At 38.2% G+C, this 23,163-nt stretch overlaps 1 protein-coding gene across 1 annotated transcript in view; it reads left to right on the top strand.

Moving 5' to 3' along the window:
• KCNH4 (potassium voltage-gated channel subfamily H member 4) overlaps positions 1-23,163 on the top strand; it is a 390,445-nt gene that overhangs the window by 256,966 nt on the left and 110,316 nt on the right. The window contains exons 5-8 of the mRNA XM_053717885.1: positions 10,299-10,542; positions 17,014-17,171; positions 17,502-17,709; positions 21,199-21,393. Coding sequence (XP_053573860.1) covers positions 10,299-10,542; positions 17,014-17,171; positions 17,502-17,709; positions 21,199-21,393 — 805 coding nt within the window. The remainder of the gene's footprint in view (positions 1-10,298; positions 10,543-17,013; positions 17,172-17,501; positions 17,710-21,198; positions 21,394-23,163) is intronic.

Raw genomic sequence — 23,163 nt, 5'->3', positions numbered from 1 at the left:
TTTGCTCGCATGCGTTTGGATGCACGTAAGCAGGGGGCGGCGTTGTACACTAGCAGTAGTGTGCAATTATAAATGCAAGGATGCAATGCCGGGTGGACAGGGGCGAAGATGTACACCCTTGTCTGCCACACATTGGTGGCAGGTAAGGAGCCAAAACTAGAAGAGGTAGAAATTTTTTGTAGAATGAAATGACAAATGCAAAGCTAAGAAATGGACATACTGGCTTTAGGCAAAAATAATAATAATAATAATAATTATAATAATCTTGCATGTGTGGACATTTTATGCAACTTATCAGACAAGCAAAAATGCTTAGCACAACAGTTAAACTGGGCTTCAAATACAATAATTTCACACTAAAAAAACATAATTTTAAAGTACAAATAATAAGGTTTTTTTGTTCTTAAGGTGACGAGAGTCCTTGACCCATTACACATGGGAGGATGCAAAGTTTCCCAAAACTCTCAAGAGCACTTCATCCCTCCCAGCTCACTGTTATGTGAGTTTAAACTTTACCCACCAGAAGGTGGGTTAAGGATTGAGTTGCTCTTCTATTTTCATTTGAGAGGGCTTCTCAGATTGAGTTGAGGCCCATATTTCAACCTCAGCTGCTACTGAGAGACAGAGGGGAGACTGGAGTATGGTTAGTGACACAATTACTCTCAGTAAGGGGGTTAGTCACAGGCCTTCCACAGGTGTTGCAGGGACAGGTCCCTCATAGTTGTCAACAGTCCCTGATTTCCAGGGACAGTCCCTGAATTTTGTTGCATGTCCCTGGATTATTTTTCTTGCCCCTGGTAATGTCCCCTCCAGGAAATTTGGAGGGCTGCAGCTGAGCTGGGGCATGTGTGATACAAGTTAAGGGGGAAAAGCTGCTGGTGAGGCTGTGTGGTCAGCAAGTACTCTGCTTGATCACTCAGAGCAGGTCTAGGCAGGGACTCCTTGCTGCACCTTCTCTGAGGGATCAATGTTTAAACTGCAGCAAATCAGGAGGAAAAAACACTTACAAACAGCTCCTCCACATTAGGTAAGGAGCTGTGCTGTTTGTTGTAAAGGAGGGGTTATCACTTAGCTACTACTGTAAATATTTTATTGTTTGTATCTTTGCATTATTAAGTCTGACAGTAATCTTCATATTTTAGCACTCTTTATTGTCTTCAGCTTACTGATTTTAGCATGAGTCTTAAACATATACCACTTCCTACACACAGTGCAAAAATATGAAAATTGCTGCCAGGCTAAATAATACAAAAATCCATTTGCCCCGAACAGCTCACCCAGTCCGGTTCTGTGAATAACTACACAATAAGATCAGCTGCACAGAGGGTTTGCTTTGTCTCTACTCCTGTTTATTGTAATTTGAGACACTGCAGCCTAGCTCCTCCCCTTCACCTCTGCCCTCAAAGTGTCATTAGGAGCCCAGGATAACTTAGAAAGCATTGTTGCTGGATATTAGGATAGTGGATCTAAGGTACTTTTGTATCACTTCAGTTCTGTGTGTCTTTAAGCACTCAGCTAAGTTCTGCAATAGTGTACTATATAGGAAAGTGATAATATATAAGAGCTGGACAATTAAAAATAATTGATTAGGAGATGTTTCATTCTTCACTACAACAGTGCAAGAATGCTTCTATTTTCTCTTGTTAAGTGTATCCAGTCCACGGATCATCCATTACTTGTGGGATATTCTCCTTCCCAACAGGAAGTTGCAAGAGGATCACCCACAGCAGAGCTGCTATATAGCTCCTCCCCTCACTGCCATATCCAGTCATTCTCTTGCAACTCTCAACAAAGATGGACGTAGTAAGAGGAGAGTGGTGTATTATAGTTAGTTTTTTAACTTCAATCAAAAGTTTGTTATTTTTAAATGGTACCGGAGTGTACTGTTTCATCTCAGGCAGCATTAGAAGAAGAATCTGCCTGTGATTTCTATGATCTTAGCAGAAGTAACTAAGATCCACTGCCGTTCTCACATATTCTGAGGAGTGAGGTAACTTCAGAGGGGGAATGGCGTGCAGGTTTTCCTGCAATAAGGTATGTGCAGTTAACATATTTCTAGAGATGGAATTTGCTAGAAAAATGCTGCTGATACCGGATTAATGTAAGTTAAGCCTTAAATGCAGTGATAGTGACTGGTATCAGGCTTATTAACAGAGATACATACTCTTATAAAAGTGTAATATATAACGTTTGCTGGCATGTTAATCGTTTTTATATATGTTTGGTGACAAAACTTATTGGGGCCTAGTTTTTTTCCACATGGCTGGCTTGATTTTTGCCTAGAAACAGTTTCCTGAGGCTTTCCACTGTTGTAATATGAGTGGGAGGGGCCTTTTCTAGTGCTTTTCTGTGCAGATAAAAATACTGACAGAGACATTCAGCTTCCCTCTGAATGATACAGGACATCTCTGAAGGGCTCAAAAGGCTTCAAAGTCGTGTTTGAGGAGGGTAACAATCACAGTAGACTGTGGCAGTTGTTGTGACTGTGTTTAAAAAACGTTTTTGTCATTTATTATTCTGTTTTTGTTATTAAGGGGTTAATCATCCATTTGCAAGTGGGTGCAATGCTCTGCTGACTTGTTACATACACTGTAAAAATGTTGTTAGTGTAACTGCCTTTTTTCACTGTTATTTCAAATTTTGTCAAAATTTGTTTCTCTTAAAGGCACAGTAACGTTTTTTATATTGCTTGTTAACTTGCTTTAAAGTGTTTTCCAAGCTTGCTAGTCTCATTGCTAGTCTGTACAAACATGTCTGAAACAGAGGATACTTGTTCATTATGTTTAAAAGCCATGGTGGAGCCCCATAGGAGAATGTGTACTAAATGTATTGATTTCACCTTAAACAGTAAAGATCAGTCTTTATCTATAAAAGAATTGTCACCAGAGGGGTCTGTCGAGGGGGAAGTTATGCCGACTAACTCTCCCCACGTGTCGGACCCTTCGCCTCCCGCTCAAGGGACGCACGCTAATATGGCGCCAAGTACATCAGGGACGCCCATAGCGATTACTTTGCAGGACATGGCTGCAATCATGAATAATACCCTGTCAGAGGTATTATCCAGATTGCCTGAATTGAGAGGCAAGCGCGATTGCTCTGGGGTTAGACGAGATACAGAGCGCGTAGATGCTGTAAGAGCCATGTCTGATGTTGTTCCATCATTATGTCCTAATCCTTCTTCAAAGAAGGAACGTGTTTTGCATAATCTAGACGTAGTCCGTGCCTTGAAGTTTTACTTACAGGCTACTAAAGATTTTCGCCAAACATCTAACCTGTTTGTTGTTTACTCTGGACAGAGGAGAGGTCAGAAGGCCTCGGCAACCTCTCTTTCTTTTTGGCTTCGGAGTATAATCCGTTTAGCCTATGAGACTGCTGGACAGCAGCCTCCTGAAAGGATTACAGCTCATTCTACTAGAGCTGTGGCTTCCACCTGGGCCTTTAAAAATGAGGCCTCTGTTGAACAGATTTGCAAGGCTGCAACTTGGTCTTTGCTTCATACTTTTTCTAAATTTTACAAATTTGATACTTTTGCTTCTTCGGAGGCTGTTTTTGGGAGAAAGGTTCTACAGGCAGTGGTTCCTTCCGTTTAAGTTCCTGCCTTGTCCCTCCCATCATCCGTGTACTTTAGCTTTGGTATTGGTATCCCACAAGTAATGGATGATCCGTGGACTGGATACACTTAACAAGAGAAAACATAATTTATGCTTACCTGATAAATTTATTTCTCTTGTAGTGTATCCAGTCCACGGCCCGCCCTGTCCTTTTCAGGCAGGTCTAAATTTTAATTAAACTACAGTCACCACTGCACCCTATAGTTTCTCCTTTCTCTGCTTGTTTCGGTCGAATGACTGGATATGGCAGTGAGGGGAGGAGCTATATAGCAGCTCTGCTGTGGGTGATCCTCTTGCAACTTCCTGTTGGGAAGGAGAATATCCCACAAGTAATGGATGATCTGTGGACTGGATACACTACAAGAGAAATAATTTTATCAGGTAAGCATAAATTATGTTTTTATGGTCTTTTGAAAAAATGAATCACTGTTAATAGTAAAAGTTTTGTAAATATATGTGCACATAAATTATTAGTTTAAATTAGATACATTAAAACATGAGTAGTGATTTGTCATGCTATCTCCAACTATCTGTTAATGTCCCTGTACATTTAGCTTTTTTCCTGTCTCCAACAAGGCTTTATCTATATAGCCTTCTTTCAACATTAATTTGTCTGTCTGCTGCTTTATAATGGAACACTCTGGTAGATCCTCATATTATTTATATGTTTTGTTTTTTTGTTGTCACTCCTGCATCTCAGTTATGTAGCTTATGTATGGATCTAATCATGCATGCTAAGCAGTCTACAATTGTCCTTGCCTCTAACTGAGCCTTGTAAAGTCCAAGGAAATTTTTAAGAATTTTCTCCAGAGTTTAAAAACAGTCGGCTAGATTTAGAGTTTGGCGTTAGCCGTCAAAACCAGCGTTAGAGGCTCCTAACGCTGGTTTTTGGCTACCGCTGGTATTTAGAGCCAGTCAGGAAAGGGTCTAACGCTCACTTTCCAGCCGCGACTTTTCAATACCGCAGATCCCCCTATGCCATTTGCGTATCCTATCTTTTCAATGGGATCTTTCTAACGCCGGTATTTAGAGTCTTGGCTGAAGTGAGCGTTAGAAATCTAACGACAAAACTCCAGCCGCAGAAAAAAGTCAGTAGTTAAGAGCTTTTTGGGCTAACGCTGGTTTATAAAATTCTTAACTACTGTGCTCTAAAGTACACTAAAACCCATAAACTACCTATGTACCCCTAAACCGAGGCCCCCCCACATCGCCGCCACTCTATTAAAATTTTTTAACCCCTAATCTGCCGACCGCACACCGCCGCCAGCTACGTTATCCCTATGTACCCCTAATCTGCTGCACCTAACACCGGCGACCCCTATATTATATTTATTAACCCCTAATCTGCCGCCCCCAACGTCGCCTCCACCTACCTACAATTATTAACCCCTAATCTGCCGACCGGACCTCACCGCCACTATAATAAATGTATTAACCCCTAATCCGCCTCACTCCCGCCTCAATAACCCTATAATAAATAGTATTAACCCCTAATCTGCCCTCCCTAACATCGCCGACACCTAACTTCAAGTATTAACCACTAATCTGCCGACCAGACCTCACCGCTACTCTAATACATTTATTAACCCCTAAAGCTAAGTCTAACCTTAACTCTAACACCCCCCTAAGTTAAATATAATTTAAATCTAACAAACTAAATTAACTCTTATTAAATAAATTAATCCTATTTAAAGCTAAATACTTACCTGTAAAATAAACCCTAATATAGCTACAATATAAATTATAATTATATTGTAGCTATTTTAGGATTAATATTTATTTTACAGGTAACTTTGTATTTATTTTAACCAGGTACAATAGCTATTAAATAGTTAATAACTATTTAATAGTTACCTAGTTAAAATAATTACAAAATTACCTGTAAAATAAATCCTAACCTAAGTTACAATTAAACCTAACACTACACTATCAATAAATTAATTAAATACAATACCTACAAATAAATACAATTAAATAAACTAACTAAAGTACAAAAAATAAAAAAGAACTAAGTTACAAAAAATAATAAAATATTTACAAACATTATAAAAATATTACAACAATTTTAAACTAATTACACCTACTCTAAGCCCCCTAATAAAATAACAAAGACCCCCAAAATAAAAAAATGCCCTACCCTATTCTAAAATTAAAATAGAAAAGCTCTTTTACCTTACCAGCCCTGAAAAGGGCCTTTTGCGGGGCATGCCCCAATAAATTCAGCTCTTTTGCCTGGAAAAAAACAAAACATACAATACCCCCCCCCCAACATTACAACCCACCACCCACATACCCCTAATCTAACCCAAACCCCCCTTAAATAAACCTAACACTAAGCCCCTGAAGATCTCCCTACCTTGTCTTCACCACACCGGGTTCACAGATCGGTCCTGAGGAGCCTCCGAAGTCTTCATCCAAGCCCAAGGGGGGGCTGAAGATGTCCATGATCCGGCTGAAGTCTTGATCCAAGCGGGAGCTGAAGAGGTCCATGATCCGACTGAAGTCTTCATCCAAGCGGGAGCTGAAGAGGTCCATGATCCGGCTGAAGTCTTCTATCAAGCGGCATCTTCAATCTTCTTTCTTCCGGATCCATGTTCATCCCGCCGACGCGGAACATCCATCTTCACCGACGACTTCCCGACGAATGACGGTTCCTTTAAGGGACGTCATCCAAGATGGCGTCCCTCGAATTCCGATTGGCTGATAGGATTGAGCTCGCATTCTATTGGCTGATCCAATCAGCCAATAAAGTGTTAGGTTTATTTAAGGGGGGTTTGGGTTAGATTAGGGGTATGTGGGTGGTGGGTTGTAATGTTGGGGGGGGGTATTGTATGTTTTTTTTTTACAGGCAAAAGAGCTGAATTCTTTGGGGCATGCCCCGCAAAAGGCCCTTTTCAGGGCTGGTAAGGTAAAAGAGCTTTTCTATTTTAATTTTAGAATAGGGTAGGGCATTTTTTTATTTTGGGGGTGTTTGTTATTTTATTAGGGGGCTTAGAGTAGGTGTAATTAGTTTAAAATTGTTGTAATATTTTTCTAATGTTTGTAAATATTTTTTTATTTTTTGTAACTTAGTTCTTTTTTATTTTTTGTACTTTAGTTAGTTTATTTAATTGTATTTATTTGTAGGTATTGTATTTAATTTATTGATAGTGTAGTGTTAGGTTTAATTGTAGATACTTGTAGGTATTTTATTTTATTTATTTATTGATAGTGTAGTGTTAGGTTTAATTGTAACTTAGGTTAGGATTTATTTTACAGGTAATTTTGTAATTATTTTAACTAGGTAACTATTAAATAGTTATTAACTATTTAATAGCTATTGTACCTGGTTAAAATAAATACAAAGTTGCCTGTAAAATAAATATTAATCCTAAAATAGCTACAATATAATTATAATTTATATTGTAGCTATATTAGGGTTTATTTTACAGGTAAGTATTTAGCTTTAAATAGGATTAATTTATTTAATAAGAGTTAATTTATTTTGTTAGATTTAAATTATATTTAACTTAGGGGGGTGTTAGTGTTAGGGTTAGACTTAGCTTTAGGGGCTAATACATTTATTAGAGTAGCGGTGAGGTCCGGTCGGCAGATTAGGGGTTAATAATTGTAGGTAGCTGGCGGCGACGTTGTGGGGGGCAGATTATGGGTTAATAAATATAATATAGGGGTCGGTGGCGTTAGGGGCAGCAGATTAGGGGTACATAGGTATAATGTAGGTTGCGGCGGTGTACGGAGCAGCAGATTAGGGGTTAAAAAAATATGCAGGTGTCAGCGATAGCGGGGGCGGCAGATTAGGGGTTAATAAGTGTAAGGTTAGGGGTGTTTAGACTCTGGGTACATGTTAGGGTGTTAGGTGCAGACATAGGAAGTGTTTCCCCATAGGAAACAATGGGGCTGCGTTAGGAGCTGAACGCTGCTTTTTTGCAGGTGTTTGGTTTTTTTTTCAGCTCAAAATGCCCCATTGTTTTCTATGGGGGAATCGTGCACGACCACGTTTTTGAAGCTGGCCGCGTCCGTAAGCACCGCTGGTATTGAGAGTTGCAGTGGCGGTAAATTATGCTCTACGCTCCTTTTTTGGAGCCTAACGCAGCCATTCTGTGAACTCTAAATACCAGCGGTATTTAAAAGGTGCGGGAGAAAAAAAACATGCGTTAGCTACGCGGGTCGTTACCGACAAAACTCTAAATCTAGGCGTATGTGCTTTCTGGGATTGCTTGTGTGGCAGCAGCCTCTTCAATTTTGTATAACAATTTTTCAGAACAGCTTTCAGAAAATGCTGTTGTAGATCTTCAATTTTGAATAAAGCATGTTTGGTCTGCAAATGCTTTTATTTGTGATGCTTTTATTGATATTATCAAAAGCATGCCTTTGTCAGTCTTGACTAGAAGAACTGTGTGGCTCAAATCTTGGTCAGCTGACATCGTATTAAAGTCCAGACTTCTATCTCTTCCTTTTAAGGGGAAGATATTGTTTGGACCAGATCTAGATGCTATTATTTCTTCTGTTACTGGAGGAAAATTAGCTTTTCTCCCTCAAGACAAGAAGTTTAGGAAAAGGCAAATCTTCAAATTGTTTTCATTCCTTTCGTTAATCAAGGAATCAACAATCTTCCTCCTCTGGTCCAAAACAAGAATCATCAAGACCCTCCTGGAAATCCTACCCTTCCTGGAGCAAGTTTAAGCAGTTACAAGAAGTCTTCTTCAACTCCTAAGTCACAATGAGGTTGCGGCCCCCGATCCAGATTCAATTCTGGTAGGGGGCACATGAGTTTATATATACATGTACAAATGCACACACATACATTTACACCTTTGAGCCCTTCCCAGTCCCATATCCCTTTGTATCACTGTTAACATTTATTTTAATAATAACAATATATTTTACTTTTAACATGCATAAATATAAGTTAAATACTTTATATATTTTAACATATTTGTTTAAAATACTTTTATTTTAGTCTTAACACATTACACTAGTGGACCTACTCAACAGAGTGTCCTAATGCAAACTTTTTTGGGGGCCCCACAAAGGTAACTCAGTAATAAACAATAGTAATAATATACTGATGTGAGTTTCCATACACTACGCCCTGATGAGTACACCGCTCTTTATAAAAATTAAGTATACTCTGAATATGCTGTGCTATATAATAATAAAATATCTATATACTAATAGTGACTGTGCTGCAGAAAATAATGAAGTGAGTGGCTATACACTGATGAATATGCTGCACAGTGATGTTGAGTATCTATACACAGATAATGACCACATAAGCACAGACCTATGTATAGACTGGCTGCTAAGGCTCCCCAGCACTTGGGTCCTGGTCCTACTGTATCTGCTGCACCAATGGTAGTTACACTTCTGACACTTTACTTCAGCTTTTGCTTTGTGCTCTAGAGCAACACATAACTCACCACTTTGAATGATGTTTAGAGCAGTCAAGCTATCCATTGAAAGTATGGAGCGTGCTAAAAAAAAATTGGCCACGCTAACAGTCTCTAGTAAAACTTTTTTACCTTTCATCATATGCTATCAATAGTTGTCCACTTGTCATCTAGGCCTACATATTCTTTTGTTTAGAGTTTGATTGAAAACTAAGATAACAACAAGGTAAGCTCAAAATAAATATATAAACTATATATTACATGAATGAAAATAATATTGACACTAGGAGCTTGATGAGCAAAAGCTCTCTGGTCTGGTGAGATTATCCAAGAAGTCTCCTCAGAACAGTGAGGTACCTAAAAGGATTTTAGGAAGTATTATTTACCTTGAGAGTTGTTTAGCTCACTATGAAGGGCTCTGGATATGAAGGAAAGATACCTACTTTATTATATAATGCAGAATAAATACCAAAGATTTATCAGGATTTCTCTTCATGCTGGCAAGTTTATGATCATCTGGCCCTAGAAGCTAATAATAACTAAACCAAATCAAATTCTAGCAGTTCCCATATAAGGGTCTTAGATAAGTATAGAAACCAAAAGAAAAATGACAAGATAACATTTTTTTAAAAAATACCAGAGGTAGAAAAATATAGAGGGAACATAAAGTCAAAATTCAGTCTTCCTATTGGTTCTAAAAATAACGAGCAACCTCAATATCCTTTATTTAGACCCTCTACTATATTTATTTTGTATGATATGGAGCATATTCTTGCCTAGGCAAATTAGGCCTGTACAGCCTGGATTTAGTGGGGGGCAGCACATTTTAGGGGTAGGTTTATGGCATGATGCTTTCCTACTCCTATGCTCTCCTCCTGATTTCTTTTTAATTTTATTTTAAATCAACGATTCCTGGTTGGCAAGTGGGGGTACATGAACCCTCTATGTACCTGGCCTCCGATTGTGAGAAATGAGGAAAATATGGGCTAAAATCTTTAGTGGTTGGGGGGATGGAATGGTTTCCCAGTGCCCAGGGCAGCTCAAAACCAAATACACCACTGGGCTGCACTTGATGTTTTCCGTGGCAGAAATGACTGTATTCTGTTTATAATTTGCAGCATAGTAGAATACCAAAGTATGGGCCCGAGATATAATTTGTATGTTTCCTTATTTTGGGCACACACTAATAATTTTCTCTCACCTATGATTGAGTGACTAACTCATGAATTGTTGACCAACTAGGTCCCTTTTATTCATGTTTCTCTGACTTACTCTGTGTCCCTTTCTTTGTCTTCAGAACCTGTTTGATAACAAGCCTTCTTTACCCGAATATAAAGTGGCCTCTGTACAGAAACCATGCTTCATCCTCCTCCACTACAGCATCTTCAAAGCTTTATGGGACTGGCTCATCCTCCTAGCCACTTTCTATGTAGCTGTCACCGTTCCCTACAATGTCTGCTTCACAAGTCATGATGAAAGTGTCTCTGCTGCACGCAGCACAATTGTCAGTGACATTGCAGTGGAAATGTTATTTATTTTGGGTAAGTAAGTAAACCTATCAAAGGAAAACACATTATATTTAAAATGTAGTTAAACGGACATGAAACACAATTTTATTTCTTTCATGATTCAGAAAGAGCATGTGGTTTTAAACAACTTTCCAATGTACTTCTGTTATTTAATTTGCTTCCTTCTCTCGTTATCCTTTGCTGAAAAGTTTATCTAGGTAAGCTCAGGAGCAGATAAGAACCTAGGTTCTAGATGCTGATTGGTGGCTGCATATATATATATATATATACCGATTGTCATTGGCTCACCCATGTGTTTAGTTAGAAACCAGAAGTGCATTGATGCTCTTTCAACAAATGATACCGAGAGAATGAAACTAATTTGATAATAGAAGTAAACTGTAAAGTTTAAAATTGTATGTTCTACCTAAATCATGAAAGAAAATGTTTGGGTTTCATGTCCCTTTAACTCAGCTAACATACTCTAATTCAGTTCTCTTCAGTTGTTGTCCTCAGGACCCATTAATACTTCAGATTGTCAAGATGTCTATATTAAACAAAAATGAAATAATCCTGGCCTAGTCATTATCGTTTACTTAATTGTGCTCTATTATAGATATGAAAACCTGACCTCTTAGCGTGTGCTGAGAGCTGGAGATGAAGAACACTGCTCTAATGAGCAATCTTTTTCCCTATATGTGGTTAAATTAAATGAATATATAGTTAAGCATACCTAAATAGACACCAGGATTTTGCCAGTTACCAGGCAGCGTGACATATAGTTTTTTTACTTTAACTCAACCAAGGACTTTTCCAAACTCTTCAGATTGGTTTTTGAAGGTCTTTCAAATTTAATGGAAGTGCAGGGAGCCTGTATCCAGGATAGTATTTAAGGGTCTGCTCCTCTGCAGACATGTAAGCCTAGAGAGGGGGTTTGCAACAATGTTGCAGGTGAAGTTAAGGAGTCAGCCTTACCTTATTTAAGTGAGAGGAGGGTCCATCCCTGCCTCTTTCTTCTTCCAGGAGACTTGGAGAATCTTGTCCCTTCCTCTTGTATAAAAAAAAAAAAAAAAAAAAAAAGTTGACAGTAAATTTTAACACTGACATAGACCTTTTAGAGGTTTGAGGGTGGCGGCAAAGTCGAGGGTGATGGCTTCCATAGGGTAGCTGATCTGAAGATAGGCAGGGATAGGGTTAGTTGGCCTAGTCTTAGTAAGCCCTTCCTGCTTAGATATTTTTTTTACTCTCACCTGGGGTACATTGCTGTATGGCTTTGTACACGGGTGCCTTATTGGTTGCAGTGGTCTGGTGAACATGTATCTCCTAACGGCGAGAGGTCATGGCCCAAATCCTTATGCTGCACCATCCTTCAAAAGTAGAGGGAAAAATAATTTAAATTCTGGCAGTGGTCAAACAGAAGTGAACTCAACTGCCAGGAAAAGGACTAGTAACTTAGGAAAAGTGGATTGAACCACTTGCTGACAAGTCTCTGAAAACTGCCTGGGACCAGATAGTGAGTACAGGTCTTAATCCTAGCCTGTTAGAGTTTTCACCATTGCATCCTTAACTTAAAGGGACAGTAAACACCAGAATTTTTGTTGTTTATAAAGGTAGATAATCCCTTTATTGCCCATTCCCCAATTTTGCATAACCAACACAGTTATAATAATATACTTTTTACCTCTGTGATTACCTTGTAAATATGGCTCTGCAAACTGCCCCCTTATTTCAGTTCTTTTGACAGACTTGCATTTTTAGCCAATCAGTGCTTGCTCCTAGGAGTTTCATGTGCCTGAGCTCAATGTTATCTATATGAAACACATGAACTAACGCCCTGTAGTGGTGAAAAACTGTCAAAATGCTTTCAGATTAGAGGTGGCCTTCAAGGTGTAAGAAATTAGCATATATACCTCCTAGGTTTAGCTTTCAACTAAGAATACCAAGAGAACAAAGCAAAATTGATAATAAAAGTAAATTGGAATCTAGGATTGGTGATCCCCAAAGACACACACAAACTATTCTCAGATAACTACACTGCCCTCCACAATAGCATCAAGAGCTCATTAGACTCATGGCATAAGCAGGGACATCTATCATGGTTAGGTCGAATAAACACGGTGAAAATGATGATAATTCCAAAATATCTGTATCTATTCCAAACCCTCCCTATGACTATACCTAAATCTTACCTCCAAGCTCAACAAAAGATGATAAACTCCTTTATCTGGTCATATAAACGACCAAGAATAGCCCAACACACACTATACCTCAGTAAAGGAGATGGAGGCCTAAATGTCCCCAACCTAACGAACTACTATAAAGCGACACATCTAACTAGAATTGTGGCATGGAACCACTCTGTACCCTCAAAAATATGGATACAATTAGAAAGCTATCTATTACGAACTAATCACATGAGAGATATGCCCTGGATTCCTAAAGACTCTAGGCCCCACATGATACAACACAATGAATATATCAAAACCACACTAACAATATGGGATGAGATAATCTTGCATTCAAATACTCTATCAACGCCAATATCCCCCCTAACTCCTATCCTGCAGTATCATATATTTTTGAAACATAGCTTACACACATGTCAATGATAACAGACTCCTGTTAAACCTACCAATATATCTAATAACTACTCATAAAGGTATTAAGGACAGACTTTCACTTAATGAAGAACTAGGACCTCCATTCCACAACTGGTATGCATACTTACAAATTAAACATGCAATTGATCATAGCCCCCACAGAGTAGAAATCCTAAGACCAATGACTAAATTTGAGCAGTTGTGCACCAACCCGAAAAATATGAAAGCTCACCTCTCGCAGACATATAAACTCCTCAGAGGTTCCTTCCCTGACAAACGCCCGACATACCTAGTAAGATGGTCTGACGAACTAAACACTGAGATAGAACCTGAATCCTGGAAACGGGGGTTTCGTCATACCCATTCCTCCTCCTCCTCACTAATTTTGTCAGAACTAAACTATAAAATATTAGCCAGGTGGTATTTAACCCCTCAACGACTACGAATCATCTACCCCACAGCTTCATCCAGTTGCTGGAGAAGATGTGGTGACATAGGAACCCTAACACACATTTGGTGGACGTGCCCAAAACTGGGAGATTACTGGCTCATGATAGAAAGACACATTAACAAAACACTAAGTACAGACATCACACTAACACCACAAATAGTTCTTCTTAATCATATTCCAAACCTTACATGTCACTATCGTAAAAAACTTCTACTCTTAATGATAACCTGTGCAAAAAGATTAATACCTAGGCTATGGAAAACACAGGATAAACCTACTGTTACACAATGGAGATCTGAAGTATCACATGTCCTAACTCTGGAGAAAATGCATTATTGTTACCAGGGTAAAACAGACACAATATTAAACATTCAATTTATCTGGGATCAAAACTCCTGAAATTTCTAATAAACCTCTTAGGAATAAATAGCCATAACAGCTTTACCAGCAATTATATCTACCCCTCCCCACCTTCCCTAATCTTACTACCCTTTTCTTAACTTTGCCTCTCTTGGCGACTGTTTTCCAACCAATACGGTTACTAATAATTTTGAAAAATTCTAAGAAAATTGGGTCTTTGATAGTGCTAAAATGCAAATATCACACAATACACTATGCTGCTATATTGTTGTTATGCTAATGTACTATTTATAATATGTCATTGTACCAATTTTCAATAAAAATTATTTGAACAAAAAAAAGTAAATTGGAAAGTTGTTTAAAATTACATGCCCTATTTAAATCATGAAAGTTTTTTTTTACTTGACTGTCCCTTTAAGTAGTTCATAAAGAACCTAAAGATGTTCAGAAGGCAGCTGTTAACTTTTCACATCCCTCTGCAAAGCCCTTTAAAACAGTATTTGAGGTGCCCTGAACCTTAAGGACCATCTGCCTGTCTGGGATCTATCCCAGGATAGATTCCCCTGTCTTGTCCAACCACTTCTTTATGACAACCATGTATTTGCCAGCCCTTACCAAAGGCTTTGAAAACCCAACCAATCAATATCACAATGGTCACTGATGAGTATACCACTGTACACATGTCCTCATGCCAAGTATGTGGGGAGTATTTGGGCAGTCTATATGGTGCAACGGGACTTGAAATCCATGCAATAACTAAGGGCTAGATTACAAGTGGAGTGCTAGTTTATTGCGCACCCACAAACGGGCAAATTTGCCCATTCGCAGGTACACAATAAATAACAAGCTCACGGTAGCAATTAGTACTCATAAAATTAACCAGAGGTCAGATCTCTGGAATTATTTAAAAGTGCCCCAAATGCCCCCAAAATAGAGGGTCTTGAATTTTTTATTAAAAAAAAAGTAGCATTTTTTACAAATAAATACTGCACTAGGCAGTTCTAAGGTGTTAAAGATTGGTGGCTGTGGGGTGTTAGAAAAAACGGCACTGAAAAGTGCCTTTACATTGCGGTCTATGGGAACTGTGTGTTTCCAGTAAATATATATGTATATGGTTATATACATTTATATTTATGTGTTAATATGTGTATATACACATAAATATGTATATGTGTATATATACTGTATATATATTCATATACAGATTTATTTAAAATTGCAGCCCATCATTGTGCTACTTACCCCCTTCGCAACGATTAGGTTCTGTGCCGTGTATGACGGCATCAGAACGAGGCTCCCATTGGAGCCTATGATAGCATGCTCTCATGAGTGCAATGCTTCAGTGCAATGCGAAGTTGCGTTCACATTGCACCAAATTCGTAATACCAGCGCACATTAGCCTGCGCTGGTATTACTCAGTCGAGTACAAATATCACTTAAGCGTAAGCGATATTTTGCAGTCAACTCATAATCTGGCCCTAAATTGGGTGGATTGGAATTGGCTTACAAAAATTCAAAAAAGTCTTATAAAGTAATTTGCTTGACTGTTCTGATCGGTTGGAATAGACTCCATTGTCAGCAGTGTGTTCAGTACCTCTCTACAGAGCCTTAATAGCCAACTTTGGAAAATTTGTCAAACAAAGAAGGAGTGGAGGGCACCAGTACTTAGGTAAATACAATGGGCTCCATTAATTAATGGTCGGGCAGACATGCTTCGCTACCACGAACAAGTCCACTGTACCTCACTGCAAGGGGGCAGCATATTTAAAGGGATAAGTATACTTGATTTTTTATTGTTTAAAAAGGTAGATAACACCTTTACTACCCATTCTACAGCTTTGCACAACCAACATTGTTATACTAATATACTTTATAACCTTTATAACCTGTAAAACTCAAAATTTCGGACTGTTTCTAAGCCTCTGTAGGCCACCTCTTATTTTAGTGCAGTTTATCAACTTTTCAAAGCCAGACAGTGCTTTTTCATGTGTGCCATATAGATAACATTGTGCTCAACCCCGTGGAGTTATTTATGAAGCAGCACTAATTGGCTAAAATGCAAGTTTGTAAATAGCACTGAAAGAAGGGGACAGTCTGTAGAGTCTTAGATACAAGGTAATCATAAAGGTATAAAGTATATTAATATAACAGTGTTGGTTATGTAAAACTGGGGAATGTGTACAATGAGTCTCCCTGACCACCGACAGCCAATCGGCCGCAAGCGGAGGCTGTCAATCAATGATTTCACTCCGCCACACTTTAGGTGTGGTTAGAGGTTAAGCAGCAGCAGTCTTAAGATCGCTGCTACTTATCTATTGTTTCAGGCGAGCCTGAAATGCTAGAGCACCGAAGCTGCTTTCGCAACTTGTTAAAGGGACAGTCAAGTCCAAAAAAACCTTTCATGATTTAAATAGGGCATGCAATTTTAAACAACTTCCCAATTTACTTTTATCACCAATTTTGCTTTGTTCTCTTGGTATTCTTAGTTGAAAGCTAAACCTAGGAGGTTCATATGCTAATTTCTTAGACCTTGAAGACTGCCTCTAATCTGAATACATTTTGACCACTAGAGGGCATTAGTTCACATGTTTCATATAGATAACATTGAGCTCATGCACGTAAAGTGACCTAGGAGTGAGCACTGATTGGCTAAACTGCATGTCTGTCAAAAGAACTGAAATAAGGGGGCAGTCAGCAGAGGCTTAGATACAAGATAATTACAGAGGTAAAACGTATATTATTATAACTGTGTTGGATATGCAAAACTGGGGAATGGGTAATAAAGGGATTATCTTTCTTTTTAAACAACAAAAATTCTGGTGTTGACTGTCCCTTTAAATTGTGTCCTAGGTATCATTTGCCTAATAGGAATCTTTTATGTAAACTGATTACAGCACATGAGGAGGTGTTACACATTAAAGGATTGAAATAGTTTTTGACAAGCAAATATAACTACAGAAAAAAAAGGAAAGCTTGTTGACTATGTTTAAACCTGCATAGTTAATGGATCAATAAAAAAACTCCTTTGCACCACAGCTTAGACATTATAACATATTATATATATATTTGTGTGTGATTTTTTTTTTTTTTTAGATATTATCCTTAATTTCCGGACCACATACGTCAGCCAATCAGGTCAGGTGGTGTACAACCCCCGTTCTATCTGCATCCACTACCTCGCGACATGGTTCTTTGTGGACCTTATTGCAGCTCTACCATTTGACCTTCTCTATGCATTTAACATCACAGTGGTAAGAGAATCTCAATATCTTCTGCTAAAAGTAAATGTTTTGGGGCATCTCAAACCAAATGTGCACAATTTATGTAAGTGTTATGCCTATTATATGAGGGATTTAGATATTAACGCACCCTATTTTATCATGCTAGCAATAAAAAATAACTTTAAGAAGAAAAACACAAGTGCTATTGATTTTGCTTGTGTGTTGTTAACACACAATAGCATTAATATTTTTGCTCTACATTTGTAATCCAGGCCTATACGTATAAAAACATAGACTTCATGTGGCCTGGACATAATCAGTTATCTAATTTAATTATTTTCTTCTTATCTACATTTGAAGACGTCCCTGGTCCACCTGTTAAAGACAATACGATTGTTGAGACTTCTGAGGTTGCTGCAGAAGCTTGACCGTTATTCCCAGTACAGTGCAATGGTGCTAACACTACTCATGTCCATGTTTGCTCTCTTGGCTCATTGGATGGCTTGCATCTGGTACGTGATTGGCCGTAAGGAAATGGAGAGCAATGATCCTGTGACTTGGGACATTGGTAAGAAAGGGGGCACTGGGAAGAATATAGGAGTACCATTTAAACAGAGGTGCTTTGTAAGTCTATATGACATGTAGAAGGAAAAGGTATTGAAATGTGTATTGTTAGAGGTTTACATTAAAAGTAATTGTTGGGATTCATTTAATTAAAGTCTATATGACAAAATATGTATTCTACAAATTATGTTATTTTATAAAAACAATCATCTAGATTACAAGTTTTGCACTATGCAACAAAATTTGCATTATTTCACCCTCCATGGCACTGCCATTACGAGTTTCTAAAAAGCCGCCTTGTGCGTGCGATATGGTGGCGAGCTCCATACCGCAGAAAATCCAAGTGCTGCTTTGACGTGCTTGTGCACGCTTTCCCCATAGACATCAATGGAGAGAGAGTGTTATAAAAAAAAATTAACACCTGCAATTGCGGAATGAAAAGCTCCGTAACGCAACCCATTGATGTCTATGGGGAAAAAAAAGTTACGTTTAAACCTAACACCCTAACATAAACCCCAAGTCTAAACACCCCTAATCCGCTGCCCCCAACATCGCCGACACTAAATAAAGTTAGTAACCCCTAATTTGACGCTCCTGACATCGCCGCCACCTAAATAAAGTTATTAACCCCTAATCTGCCACTCCCGACATCAACGCCACTAATAAAATGTATTAACCCCTATTCCACCGCTCCCTGACATCGCCGCCACTAAATAAAGTTATTAACCCCTAAACCTCTGGCCTCCCACATCACTGCCACTAAATAAACCTATTAACCCCTGAACCGACAGCTCCCCACATTGCAAAAAACTAAATTAAACTATTAACCCCTAAACCTAACAACCCCCTAACTTTAAATTAAAATTACAAGATCCCTATACTAAAATAAATAAAAACTTACCTGGGAAATTAAAAAACCTAAGTTTAAACTATAAATTAAACTAACATAACTACTATACTAAAATTAAAATAACTATCAATTAAATAAATTAAATTGAATTAAACATTTAAAAACCTAACACTACTAAAAAATTTAAATCTACAATTACAAAAAAAAAATACTAAATTACAAAAATAACAAACACTAAATTATGAAAAATAACAAACAAAATTATCCAAAATAAAAATAATTACACCTAATCTAATAGCCCTATAAAAATAAAAAAGCCCCCCCCCCCCAAATAAAAAAAGCCCTAGCCTACAATAAACTACCAATAGCCCTAAAGAAATCATCTCTTTTACCTGAAAAAAATACAAAGACCCCACCAACAGTAAAACCCACCATCCAACCAACCCCCCAAAATAAAAAAACCTAACTCTAACAAAACCTTAATCTATCCATTGCCCTGAAAAGCATTACCCTTAATAGGGCATTCAACTTTTTTTCTTGCCCTGAAAAGGGCATTTAGCTCTTTTAAGAACGCCTAAACCCAAATCTAAAAAAAACCCACCCAAACAAATCAGCCAATAGGATGAAAGTTACTGAAATTCTATTGGCTGATTTGAATAGCCAATAGAATTTCAGTAGCTCTCATCCTATTGGCTGATTTGAACAGCCAATAGGATTTCAGTAGCTCTCATCCTATTGGCTGATTTGAATTTCAAAAATCAAATCAGACAATAGGAATGCAAGGGACGCTATTTTGAAAAGACTTCCTTGCATTGAAGATTCATTATACAGCGGCGACCGTATAAAGAGGATGCTCCGCACCTGTCTTCAGGATGGACCCACTCCGCCTGGACCCTCGCCGCCTGGATGTCCGGACTTCAGAAACTGTAAGTGGATCGTCGGCGGTTAGTGTTAGGTGTTTTAAACCTTTTTTTTTTTTAGGTTAGGGTTTGGGCGTTCTTAAAAGAGCTAAATACCCTTTTCAGGGCAAGAAAAAGAGCGGAATGCCCTTTTAAGGACAATGCCCATACAAATGCCCTTTTCAGGGCAATAGGTAGCTTAGGTTTTTGTTAGAGTTAGGTTTTTTATTTTGGGGGGTTGGTTGGGTGGTGGGTTTTACTGTTGGGGGTGTCTTTGTATTTTTTTTTTCAGGTAAAAGAGCTGATTTCTTTAGGGCAATGCCCTACAAAAGGCCCTTTTAAAGGCTATTGGTAGTTTATTGTAGGCTAGGGTTTTTTTTTATTTTGGGGGGGCTTTTTTATATTTTTAGGGCTATTAGATTAGGTGTAATTGTTTTTATTTTGGATAATTTAGTTTGTTATTTTTCGTAATTTAGTGTTTGTTATTTTTTGTAATTTAGTATTTTTATTTTTTGTAATTTAGCGTTTTTTATTTTTTGTAATTTTTTTTATTTTAGTAGTGTTAGGATTTTTTAATGTGTAATTTAATTTATTTAATTGATAGTTGTTTTCATTTTAGTATAATAGTAATGTTAGTTTAATTTATAGTTTAAACTTAGTTTTTTTTTTATTTCCCAGGTAAGTTTTTATTTATTTTAAGATAGGGATCTTGTTATTTTAATATAAAGTTAGGGGGTTGTTAGGTTTAGGGGTTAATAGTTTATTTAGTTTTTTTGCGATGTGGGGTGCTGGCAGTTTATGGGTTAATAGGTTTATTTAGTGGCTGTGATGTGGGAGGACAGAGGTTTAGTGGGTTAATACCTTTATTTAGTGGCGGCGATGTCGGGAGCGGCGGAATAGGGGTTAATATCTTTATTATAGTGTGGGCGATGTTGGGATGCGGGGGAATAGGGGTTAAAAACTTTATTACAGTGGTGACAATGTCGTGGAGTGGCGGAATAGGGGTTAATAAATGTTATTAGTGGTGGCGATGTCATGAGCGGCAGATTAGGGGTTAATAAGTTTAACTTAGTGTTTGTGATGTAGGAGGGCCTTGGTTTAGGGGTTAATAGGTAGTTTATGGGTGTTAGTGTACTTTTTAACACAATAGTTAAGAATTTTGTGTAACAGTTTTGTTGCAAAACTCATAACTACTGGTTTTAGATTGCGGAACGGATCGTGGCGGTATAGGCTGTAATGCAAGCTTTTTAGCCTTACCACAAAACTTGCAATGGCAGCGCTATGGAAATACCACGCAAAAACCTAATTTTTTTTGAGTGCGGGACTGACGTTGCATTACAGGCTAAAATGCTTGCGGTACAGCTATACCGACAAGACTCGTAATAGCTGCGTTACTGTTTTAACTCTGAAATGGCCATTTTTTTCAGCGTTAAAACACGAACACACAACTTGTAATCTAGGTGAATTATAGTAATAAACAAGCAAAGAAGCCCAAAATATCAAAAGGGTCACACATTGCTTTTAAACTCTAAGTTAGACACACAAAAGTGTTTTAGTCTTTATTTTGAGCTAATAGGTCAGAATAAGGGGCACTGTCGGGACCTCGTAGGACTGCATAAAACCAATGACTACCAATTTAGGGAGCTCCCATGAAGGCATTTAGAGTCCATAATTGTAGTCAGAAACTAAATACTTGTGAATTGATCCAACCAAAGTGCTAACACTTTTTCTGCTTTTCTTTAAGGTTGGCTCCATGAACTTGGCAAAAGACTTGAAGCGCCATATATAAATAATTCTCTAGGTGGCCCATCTCTCCGTAGTGCTTACATAGCATCCCTCTACTTTACCCTCAGCAGCTTGACCAGTGTAGGTTTTGGAAATGTCTGCGCCAACACAGATGCTGAAAAGATCTTCTCAATCTGTACAATGCTAATAGGAGGTAATGTTTCAAATACCTGTAATTCTTCAAATATTTTGGGCTAGATTACAAGTGGCACGCAAAATTCATTGCACATGTGATATAGCAATTTAGCGCCCAAGCAATTTAGCGCCCATTTTTTTAACTCCTAATCTGCCGACCGCACATCGCCACCACCTACATTATCCCTATGAACCCCTAATATGCTGCCCCTAACATCGCCGCCACCTACATAATATTTCTTAACCCCTAATCTGCCCCCCCTAACGTCGCCGCTACCTTACCTACACTTATTAACCCCTAATATGCCGACCGGACCTCGCCGCCACTCTAATAAATGTATTAACCCCTAAAGCTAAGTCTAACCCTAACCCTAACACCCCCCTAAGTTAAATATAATTTTATTCTAACTAAATAAATTAACTCTTATTAAATAAAGTATTCCTATTTAAAGCTAAATACTTACCTGTAAAATAAACCCTAATATAGCTACAATATAACGAATAATTATATTGTAGCTATTTTAGGATTTATATTTATTTTACAGGCAACTTTGTATTTATTTTAACTAGGTACAATAGCTATTAAATAGTTATTTACTATTTAATAGCTACCTAGTTAAAATAATTAAAAAATTACCTGTAAAATAAATCCTAACCTAAGTTACAATTAAACCTAACACTACACTATCAATAAATTAATTAAATCAATTAACTACAAGTATCTACAATTACCTACAATTAAATAAACTAAACTAAATTACAAAACCCCCCCCACTAAATTACAAAAATAAAAAAAGATTACAAGAATTGTAAGCTAATTACACCTACTCTAAGCCCCCTAATAAAATAACAAAGCCCCCCAATATAAAAAAATTCCCTACCCTAATCTAAATTAAAAAAGTTAACAGCTCTATTACCTTACCAGCCCTTAAAAGGGTTTTTTGCGGGGCATGCCCCAAAGAAATCAGCTCTTTTGCCTGTAAAAAAAAAACACACAATACCACCCCCCAACATTACAACCCATCACCCACATACCCCTACTCTAACCCAAACCTCCCTTAAATAAACCTTACACTACCCCCCTGAACATCTCCCTACCTTGAGTCGTCTTCACCCAACCGGGCACCGATGGACCAAAAGAAGACATCCGGAGCGGCAGAAGTCTTCATCCTATCCGGGCAGAAGAGGACATCCGGACCGGCAGACATCTTCATCCAAGCGGCATCTTCTATCTTCATCCATCCGACGAGGAGCGGCTCCATCTTCCAGACCTCCGACTCGGATCCATCCTTCTTCCACGACGCCTACTCGCCGAATGAAGGTTCCTTTAAATGACGTCATCCAAGATGGCGTCCCTCGAATTCCGATTGGCTGATAGGATTCTATCAGCCAATCAGAATTAAGGTAGGAAAAATCTGATTAGCTGATTGAATCAGCCAATCAGATTCAAGTTCAATCGGATTGGCTTATCCAATCTGCCAATCAGATTGAGCTTGCATTCTATTGGCTGTTCCGATCAGCCAATAGAATGCAAGCTCAATCTGATTGGCTGATTGGATCAGCCAATCCGATTGAACTTGAATCTGATAGGCTGATTCAATCAGCCAATCAGATTTTTCCTACCTTAATTCCGATTGGCTGATAGAATCCTATCAGCCAATCGGAATTCGAGGGACGCCATCTTGGATGACATCATTTAAAGGAACCTTCATTCGGCGAGTAGGCGTCGTGGAAGAAGGATAGATCTGCATCGGCTGGAAGAAGATGGCTCCGCTCCGCTCCAGATGAA

The sequence above is a fragment of the Bombina bombina genome, chromosome 1 (genome assembly GCF_027579735.1).
Source record: "Bombina bombina isolate aBomBom1 chromosome 1, aBomBom1.pri, whole genome shotgun sequence".
NCBI classification, from domain to species: Eukaryota; Metazoa; Chordata; class Amphibia; order Anura; family Bombinatoridae; genus Bombina; species Bombina bombina.
This window is presented reverse-complemented; position numbering and strand designations above follow the sequence as displayed.